The 10,488-nt window shown below is 46.1% G+C and overlaps 1 protein-coding gene across 2 annotated transcripts in view; it reads right to left on the bottom strand.

Annotated features, from left to right (window-relative positions):
- Positions 1 to 2,432: 2,432 nt before the first annotated feature.
- The window catches only part of PAK1 (p21 (RAC1) activated kinase 1), a 98,331-nt gene continuing 90,275 nt past the window's right edge, over positions 2,433 to 10,488 (bottom strand). For both annotated transcript variants that reach the window (XM_083736837.1, XM_083736836.1), the window contains 4 exons: positions 9,521 to 9,620; positions 8,147 to 8,343; positions 4,059 to 4,196; positions 2,433 to 3,232 (listed from right to left, as the gene is read on the bottom strand). In XM_083736837.1, the coding sequence (XP_083592963.1) occupies positions 3,146 to 3,232; positions 4,059 to 4,196; positions 8,147 to 8,343; positions 9,521 to 9,620 (522 nt within the window). In that variant the 3' untranslated portion in view covers positions 2,433 to 3,145. The remainder of the gene's footprint in view (positions 3,233 to 4,058; positions 4,197 to 8,146; positions 8,344 to 9,520; positions 9,621 to 10,488) is intronic.

The following is a 10,488-nucleotide window of genomic DNA, read 5'->3' as shown; positions in this document are numbered from 1 at the left end:
AGTCTATCTCAAAGTAACTTTCTAGCTTTCACCCTCCATCATGTGGCATTTCTGTGACAGATTTGTCATCCCTCCCGCCATGACATCTGGAGGTGAGGAGACAGCTTCGTGGCATCAAAGCCAGTGAGCCATTTCTATATCATTTTGCGGATTTTATAGGGTTGTGTCAAGATAGGTCTTGGGCCCAGGTTTTATGTTTCAGGGACGCAGGTGGCGCTGTGGTCTAAACCACTGAGTCTCTTGGGCTTGCCGATTGAAAAGTCGGCAGTTCAAATCCCTGCGACAGAGTGAGCTCCCGTTGCTCTGTCCCAGCTCCTGCCAACCTAGCAGTTCGAAAGCACGCCAGTGCAAGTAGATAAATAGGTACCACTGCGGTGGGAAGGTAAATGGCGTTTCCGTGCGCTCTGGTTTCCATCACGGTGTCCCGTTGTGCCAGAAGCGGTTTAGTCCTGCTGGCCGCATGTCCCGGAAAGCTGTCTGCGGAAAAACGCTGGCTCCCTCAGCCTGAAAGCGATATCAGCGCCGCAACCCCATAGTCGCCTTTGACTGGACTTAACTGTCCCAGGGTCCTTTACCTTTACGTGCTTATAAACTGAACCGACAAGTGGTTTTAATATGGGATTTTACTGCATTTTCACTCATTTCTTAGCTGTCTCAGGTGCAGCCGCTGTCAGATAACATAGCATATAAATTATAGCCAGCAAATTATGAATAAAATTATCATGGATTTGCTAGAGAGGCATTTGCAGAAATAAGAGAGATGGGAGTTGTATCTACATCATCATGCAAATTGCATTTCCTGACTTATCCAGACTTATTTTTCACCCTGCTCTTTCTAGGCACAGGTTTCTCCTTAAAAGCTCCGTATCAGTGTATGGTTTTTTGCCCAATATAAACCTGCTCTTTGGTGCTCAATCGGAGCAAACATCAATTCAGTTTTTCCATGGATTGCTATTTGCTTGATTCAGCTTTAAAGAGCAAGTTTTTGCAGAGCAAGAAAAAGAGCGCTCATGTGTAAAACATGGAGTTTTAAAGCAAGGACTGTGCTTCGGGCAACCAGAGGAATGTTAAGTGTGGATAAACCCCTTACACACAAGCAGGGGATGTGAGCTGCTTCAGGTATTTCATACCTTCCAACATGTCAGCCCAGGTTGCTGGTTCGATCCCCATATGGGACAGCTTTTATGTCTTCTTTAAAGTATAGAGTGGCACCAACATCAGTGCAACTTCTCGCTCCTTCCTTGCAGGGGGTTAGACTAGATAACCCCTGGGGTCCCTTCCAACTCTACAATTCTATTATTCTCTCCGTTCCTCCAAGGATCCGTTACACGCACCATATCGAGGCCGTCTTGCAAATCAGAGTGCCCCATCTCGCCCATGAGGTGTCTAGTATTATAGTAGTATATAAACACAGACAAATACAGTCTGTGTGTGTGTCATAGCTGTCAACCGTCCCTTATTTGGCGGGAAAGTCCTTTATCCCAGCGCTGTGTCCCGCTGCTGTCCCTTGTTGATGATATCCCTTAAATTTCCTGGGTTTCAAAGGAAGCAGCTCCTCTCCCTCCCTCCCTCCCTGCCATGGAGGAATGAGGCTCCAACTGTGTTGCTTGGCTGCGTTGCTCACCCAATAAGGAGTCTAAGAACGACTGGGGGGTGGAGCTTGCATGCCTTGTGCCGTTCAAATCGGCTGCGTTGCCTGGGGACTCGCTTTTGCTCAGCGCTTCCCAGCGGAGAGGTGACGGTGGTTTTCCTTGCTGCATCCCCTTACCAGGTTGCTGCGCTGTGGGAACCACCACTTGAGGCTTCGTTTGGCTGCTGGCTGGGCTTTCTGCCTTTGCCTCAGAGGGGCTCAGAAGTTGAACATACCTGTGCTTGGAAATTCACTTATTTTGGCTGCTGATCCCTTATTTTCAAATCTGTAAGTTGACAGCTGTGTGTGTGTGTGTGTGTGTGTGTGTGTGTGTGTGTCTGTCTGTCTGTCTGTCTGTCTGTCTCCAAATGTCTCTTGCTCCCGCAGTTTAGCCTCTGGTACTTTGGTCTCTCTGAATTGCTGTACTTTCAATTGTCCTTTGATATCAGACATGGCCTTTTGGCCAACAGAGCCCTCTGCGTATACAAAAGCGCCTTCACCTTTCTGATTACAGACAGGTAGCCGTGTTGGTCTGCCATAGTCAAAACAAAAAATTCCTTCCAGTAGCACCTTAAAGACCAACTAAGTTAGTTCTAGGTATGAGCTTTCGTGTGCATGCACACTTCTTCAGAAGTGTGCATGCACACTGTATCTGAAGAAGTGTGCATGCACACGAAAGCTCATACCTAGAACTAACTTAGCTGGTCTTTAAGGTGCTACTAGAAGGAATTTTTTGTTTTCACCTTTCTGACAAATTCACAACGCAATTAAAAGCACAGATTTACACAGATGATGCCGGTCAGAAGGGTGGAAACAAGGACGAGAATTTAATCAGAGAGCAATTAAGTTTCACACACAAAAAACCCCACCACCATCCAGCCCCCAAACACACAGCATGATGAACATTCATTAACTGCCATCCTCCAACAGATACAGGATGCTCATTTCTGGTTCAGTGGAAGAAATTCCATTTCCCTTGAGATTATTTTTTAAAAAAGAAAAAACACTCCCTGTGCTCGTTTTCATGTAATCCAAACTATGCCCGTCTCTCAGTAGTCTTACGAACAAGGGGCTTTTCGCAGAGGTAAAAGAAAACACAGGCAGTTAGAAATGCAATTCCTCCAATTGTCCTAAAGGTTGCATGGAATCATGTTTTCCTCTCTTTTTAAATTCAACAACACACTAAAAGATATGAAAACATACTGGCTTGGCAACTTATTTTGTTCGAGATCAGAGAGCCCCTTAATGGCCCTTTCAAACATACAAATTCTGCCCCACACACCCATTCCGCATGGGAGGTCACAGTTTCAAGGGTGACAGCTGTCTCCTCCCCCAGGTGTCTGCTTTTGAGTTTCGGATGCACGTCGATGCCGCGGTCCCGATCTCGCAGGATAAAAAGCTTCGAGGCGCGGCCATAAAAGTCGGGGGAGAGCCGGGCTCTTTGAAACAGGTGTTTTCAGGAAAAGTTAAAAGCCAAGAGGGTTTGGCACAGCGACGGCGGCCCCGCGGAGCACGTCAGTGGTTGTTCTTCGCTGCCTCCTTTGCCGCGATGATCAGAGGAGTGAGGCTGGAGAGGGGCTTGGCGATTTTGAGAAACTGGTGCTGGAAAAAAAGGAGACAGGTTTCGGCAAAGGAAGAACGGCCGGCTCAAGCAATAAACCAATGGGGGTAAATTTGAAGGTGGGCTGGCACATGGGAAGCTGCCTGAGACCTGGGTGAGACCTTTGATACAATGAGCTCAGTGTTGTGGGGACCCCTGACCATTAGGTTCAGTCGTGGCCGACTCTGGGGTTCCGGCGCTCATCTCGCTTTATTGGCCAAGGGAGCCGGTGTACAGCTTCCGGGTCATGTGGCCAGCATGACTAAGGAGCTTCTGGCGAACAAAAGCAGCGCACGGAAACGCCGTTTACCTTCCTGCCGGAGCGGTACCTATTTATCTACTTGCACTTTGACGTGCTTTTGAACTGCTAGGTTGGCAGGAGCTGGGACTGAGTAACGGGAGCTTCACCCCGTCGCGGGGATTCGAACCACTGACCTTCTGATCAGCAAGCCCTAAGCTCTTTGGTTTAAAGGCTCTGTCCCTTTAGAAGTGGTACGATCCTGCCTTTAAATGCCTGAAGGAAATCAGCCCTGAGTGCTCACTGGAAGGACAGATCCTGAAGCTGAGGCTCCAATACTTTGGCCACCTCATGAGAAGAGCCCCTGGAAAAGCCCCTGATGTTGGGAGAGATGGCACAAGGAGAAGGGGACGGCAGAGGACGAGATGGTTGGACAGTGTTCTTGAAGCTACAAACATGAGCCTGACCAAACTGCGGGAGGCAGTGGAAGACAGGAGTGCCTGGCGTGCTCTGGTCCAGGGGGTCAAGAAGAGTCGGACATGACTAAAGGACTAACAACAAGCAATCTTTCTTCAAATTGATGCGTTTACCTGGAGGAGCTCTTTCGCAGACCCTCTCTTTTCCACATCCATCTCGAGGCAGCGATTAAGGAAGTCTCTAAAGATGGGCGAAAGCTTCTCTGGGTTCTGCAGCTCGGGGGTCCCGTTGGTAGCAATAAGATATAAAGCCTAAAAGAGAGGACAGAAGCAGGTGGGAATAGAAGAAGAAGAAAGAAGGGCTCAGCTCAGAGATTTTATTTTATGCCATAATGGTTACAGCAGGGGTCAGCAATCTTCTTCAGCCGTGGGCCGGTCCACCGTCCCTCAGACCATGTGAGGGGCCGGACTATATTTTGAAGGGAAAAAATGAACAAATTCCTATGCCCCACAAATAAGCCAGAGATGCATTTTAAATAAAAGGACACATTCTACTCATGTAAAAACACCAGGCAGGCCCCATAAATAACCCATAAATAACCCACGGTCAGTCACAACTACACCTCTTCAAGCGGTTTTTTTAAAAAAGGAAACAAACTCGCAAGACGTTTTCGTCTTGCGAAGCAAGCCCATAGGGAAAATCGTCTTGCGAAGCAACTCAAAAAACGAAAAACCCTTTCGTCTTGCGCGGCATTTGTCTTGCGAGGCATTCGTCTTGTGAGGTACCACTGTAAAAGTACACATTCTACTCATGTAAAAACACCAGGCAGCCCCCACAAATAACCCAGAGATGCATTTTAAATAAAAGGACACATTCTACTCATGTAAGAACACGCCGATTCCCGGACCGTCCGTGGGCCGGATTGAGAAGGCGATTGGGCCACATCTGGCCCATGGACCTTAGTTTGCCTACGTCTGGGTTACAGTGTTGGAGTCCAGGGTTCGAATCCCCACTAGGCCATAAAACTCACAGCATGGCCTTGGGCCATTCACCATCTCTTAAGCCTAACCAGCCTCACAGATTTGTTGTGAGGATGAAATGGGGAGGAGAACCATGTTTAGCCCCTGAGCTCCTCGGAAGAATAAGGTGAGATATAAATGTAATAAATAAATACCAGAGGTACCAATGCAAAGTTAGACAAACGCAGGGTGGATTTGATTTAAATCAAATCGATTTGAACCCATGATTTAAATCACCAGTCAGTAAAACTTGATTTATATCATATTTTCACAGAAAGGCTCATTCTTGCTGGTATCATCTTAATATTTACAACCAGATGAAGGTTTCATTTTCGGAATAATAAGTTTTCAGAGTAGTTTTTACAGTTATATCGAAAATTACTTATTTGGTTATCCTATTTGAAATACATAGACCGATAATTATGAAGTTATTGTGAGGTTTAATAAGTAAATTGTGTCTATTTGGACAACTTTTCTGCTGTTCTTGATTGGAAGGAGAAAAATAATCATTTCCTTAATAACAATTTATTTAACTAAAACAATAACATTAGAGCATATGTATCCATGTATGTTAACTGATGTGGTTAAATAAATTTTAAAAACAAACAAACCTGAGTTTTAGCACACATGAAAAACTTAAAACAAATCCTTATTTCCTGATGAATAGCCTTTGGACTATAATGTAACTTAAACAGAAAACTATCTTGAGAAGAAAAAAATCCTCTGAAAGCATTTTATTTGAAAAATGCAATTTAAATAATAAAAAAATCCAATTTAAAATTTTAAAAATCCAATTTTTTAGATTATATATATATATATATATATATATATATATATATATATATATTCATTGATTTGCAGGTTTTGGTGTCCTCGGGTGTCTTCCCGTGTAAAAGTTGGGGTGTCTAGGCGACGTTTCGACGAGGTCTCACTCGTCATCTTCAGGCTGGTGCTTTCGGCTTCTTGTTACTGGAACAGAGCGGGATCTCAATGTTTGAGTTCCTATAAATACTGTAGAGGGGGTGTGGTGTCTAGCCTCCAATGTTCTGGGCAGAGAGGAAGTTCCCAGGCTAGTGTGCCTTTTCTTCTTTTGTTCCTTAATTACTTGAGAGATACCTTGAGTGATTTCTTGAGTGATATCCTGAGTACCACTTAGGTGGGTCATTAGGTGTGGATTAGTTGCTAAAGTCTTTGTGTCTTGACCTCTTGAACTTTGTGAAGAGTTTTCCTGAGAAGATGGCTGTATTGCACTTAGTTGTGCTTTGGCTTGGCTTCGTGTATAGGGGCGAGCTGTGGTTTTGTGGCTTGTGTCAGCCAGATCTGTGTAGGGATTGCAGGGGGGTGCAGCATCCGGAGGTGCCACCATGGATTGGCTACTGGATGGTGTCAGTAATTCATCTGTGGAGAGGGTCTAACCAACACGTACTTCATCCACAATGGACAAAGATACAAACAGATAGAAGGAGCACCTATGGGATCACCCCTCTCACCGGTCATCGCAAACCTGTACATGGAACACTTTGAAACCAATGCTTTAGACAAGTCAGAACACAAACCCAAACTTTGGCTCAGATATGTTGACGACACCTTTGTAATTTGGCCACACGGGAAGGAAAAACTGGATAGCTTCCTCACACATCTCAACAACTTACACCCCAAAATACAATTCACTATGGAAATAGAAGCCAACAACCAACTTCCCTTCCTTGACGTCCTAATCTACAAAAAAACCTGATGGCTCCCTAGGACACACTATCTACCAGAAAAAAACACACACCAACCGCTACTTACATGCACAATCACACCACCACCCTGCACAAATAAACTCCGTAGCCAAGACTCTCATCTCCAGAACCAAACGCCTGGCTGACAAAGACCACTTGACAACTGAGTTACAGAATCTCTCAAATGTGTTAATTGCCAATGGATACCAGCAAAACAGGATTACGAAGCTAATCCAAAAGGAAACACCCCCCAAAAACCAAGACACAGAAGAAAACAATGGCATGGCCCTCCTTCCTTATATCAAGGGCACTACAGATAAAATTAGCAAAATCCTCCATAAACACAATATCAAAACAGCCTTTTGCACCAACCAAAAAATAGCCAATATCCTCAGAAACCCCAAGGATAAAATCCAGTTGGAAAACCAAGGGATCTATGAAATACCCTGCAAAGTCTGCCCAGCCACGTACATTGGACAAACAAACAGACGAATAAATGCACGTATCGCAGAACACAAGAATGCCGTCAAAAAAGAAGAAAAAACTTCCTCTCTTTTCCAACACATGAAAGAAACAGGACACGAAATTAATTTTGCAGATTCCAAATTGCTCTTTAACACGGAACATCACCACAAGAGAATAATCATGGAAGCCATCGAGATAGAGAAACACCCTCACAACATGAACAAGCGTGACGACACATCCCGCTTGCCAGACATCTGGAAATTAGCCCTCCCCACAAATACTGACACCAGATCCAGAGGCACACAGAACGCCAACACCAATCAACCACACCAGACCCAAACCCAGACCCTCTCCACAGATGAATTACTGACACCATCCAGTAGCCAATCCATGGTGGCACCTCCGGATGCTGCACCCCCCTGCAATCCCTACACAGATCTGGCTGACACAAGCCACAAAACCACAGCTCGCCCCTATACACGAAGCCAAGCCAAAGCACAACTAAGTGCAATACAGCCATCTTCTCAGGAAAACTCTTCACAAAGTTCAAGAGGTCAAGACACAAAGACTTTAGCAACTAATCCACACCTAATGACCCACCTAAGTGGTACTCAGGATATCACTCAAGAAATCACTCAAGGTATCTCTCAAGTAATTAAGGAACAAAAGAAGAAAAGGCACACTAGCCTGGGAACTTCCTCTCTGCCCAGAACATTGGAGGCTAGACACCACACCCCCTCTACAGTATTTATAGGAACTCAAACATTGAGATCCCGCTCTGTTCCAGTAACAAGAAGCCGAAAGCACCAGCCTGAAGATGACGAGTGAGACCTCGTCGAAACGTCGCCTAGACACCCCAACTTTTACACGGGAAGACACCCGAGGACACCAAAACCTGCATTCCTGTACCCGTGAAAATCTACGAAAGCAAATTCATTGATTTTTATCCACCCTGGATAAATGAGAAACATTTATAATCCCCGGTGGGACAGCTGGCCTAAACGAACTGGCAGAGAATCCGGGAAGCCTCTCAGTTAGTACGAAAACGCTCACCCTCAGTGGATTTTCGTTGAGGTACGGAGGTTCCCCCTCTATCATTTCGATGGCCATTATCCCCAGAGACCAGATGTCCACTTTGGGTCCATAGGCTTTCCTCGTCACCACCTCAGGCGCCATCCAATATGGCGTCCCCACCATGGTGCTGCGCTTGCTTTGCTCGGGAGTAATCTGAGCACAGAAGCCAAAATCGGCTGACAGGGAAGGAGAGAAGAGAAGAGGAAAATCAGAAAAAGAGCAGCAGTAGAAGAAACAGTTTTCCTTTGTTTTGGAAGAGCCCGGGCAGATTTAGGTTTCCGCGTCAAAGTTTTAGACTGCAAGGTCTTATCTTCTTTAATATTTACGTTCTACTGGCTGAGCCATCCCAGGGGACGCAGGAAAACAGAGCAGGGCTACAGCTCCTTCCCTTCTGGAACACCTTCATCATCATCATTATCATCATCATCATCATCATTATTTATTATTTATACCCCACCCATCTGGCTGGGTTTCCCCAGCCAATCTGGGCGGCTCCCAACAGAATATTAAAAACACGATAAAACATCAAACGTTAAAAACTTCCCTAAAACAGGGCTGCCTTCAGATGTCTTCTAAACATCAGATAGTTGTTTAGTTCCTTGACATCTGATGGGAGGGCGTTCCACAGGGCGGGTACCACCACCGAGAAGGCCCTCTGCCTGGTTCCCTGTAACCTCAGTTCTTGCAGGGAGGGAATTGCCAGAAGGCCCTCGAAGCTGGACCTCAGTGTCTGGGCTGAACAATGGGGGTGGAGATGCTCCTTCAGGTCGACTGGGCTGAGGCCATTTAGGGCTTTCAAGGTCAGCAGCATCACTTTGAATTGTGCTTGGAAACATACTGGGAGCCAATATAGATTCTGTAGGACCAGTGTTACATAAAGTCCTGACAGCCACTCCCAACCACCAGTCTAGCTGCCGCATTCTGGATTAGTTGTAGTTTCCGGGTCACCTTCAAAGGTAGCCCCACGTAGAGTGCATTGCAGTAGTCCACGCGAGAGATAACTAGAGCATGCACCACTCTGGCGAGACAGTCTGCGGGCAGGTAGGGCCTCATCCTGCGTACCAGATGGAGCTGATAAACAGCTGCCCTGGACACAAAATTGACCTGTGCCTCCATGGACAGCTGTGAGTCCAAAATGACTCCCAGGTTGCGCACCAGGGGCACAGTTACCCCATTCAGGACCACGGAGTCCTCCACACCCGCCCGCCCCATCACCCCAAAACAGTACTTCTGTCTTGTCAGGATTCAACCTCAATCCGTTAGCCACCATCCATCCATCCTCCAAACAAAACAAAAGAGGGTGGCTTTGAAATTCCAGATGTACAATTCTCCCCAGCCATCCTGTCCACGTACTTAGCTTGACAGAGCCATCCATTCCCAGCAAAATATTGTCACTCTTGATGTCCCTGTGGATAACTTGGTTGGCATGGAGGAATTCCAATGCCTGGAGACACTGCGGGAGAAGAAAAAACAGGCAGCAACAATCAGTACTGCAAACAACAATGAGGTTTTGTGCAGGCCAGTGTGGTGTGGTGGTTAGAGCACTGGACTAGGACCTGGGAGACCAGGGTTCAAATCCCCACTCAGCCACAAAACTCACTGGGTGACCTCGGAACAGTCACTCACTCTCTGCCTAGCCTACCTCACACGGTTGTTGTGCGGACAAAATGGGGGTTGGAGATCAACGTAACACCAGCTCAAGCTCTTTGAGGAAAGACAGTGCATAAATGAAATTAGGTAAGTATATGTGTGTCACTTCTCACAGAATGCTTTTGCAGAAAATTCATTCTGGCGCATATAATAACAGGACTGCCTTTCCCCATATAAACCACCCCCAACTCTGAGATCATCTTCTGAGGCCCTTCTTTGTGTGCCTCCTCCGTGAAAGGTCCGGTGGGTGGCAACACGAGAACGGGGCCTTCTCTGTAGTGGCTCCCTGGTTGTGGAATGCTTTCCCCAGGGAAGTTCGCCTGGTGCCTTCATTATACACCTTTAGGCAAAAAAGTTCCTCTTCAACCATCCTTGGGCTGATTAATATTCTACAGCATTTAAAATTTGTTTTTGTTTTGTTTCAACTATTTATTTTGTGCTTCTATCCTGTATTTTTTCTTGTGAACTGCCCCGAGATCTTCGAATGAAAGGCGGTATATAACTTTAATAAATAAAATAAGAAACAAGTATACTACTACTCTCGTCGCAGCTGGTCTTTGGCCATGCTGCCTGATGCTTCAGGGAGGACAAAGGTTCCTCCATCACAGACTGGCAGCAGCTGTCCTCGGACTGAGGCAGAGAAGGGTCTTTTCCATTAGCTGCTACTTGAT

Source organism: Podarcis gaigeae (assembly GCF_964106915.1).
Source record: "Podarcis gaigeae genome assembly, chromosome: 4".
NCBI lineage: Eukaryota > Metazoa > Chordata > Lepidosauria > Squamata > Lacertidae > Podarcis > Podarcis gaigeae.
This window is presented reverse-complemented; position numbering and strand designations above follow the sequence as displayed.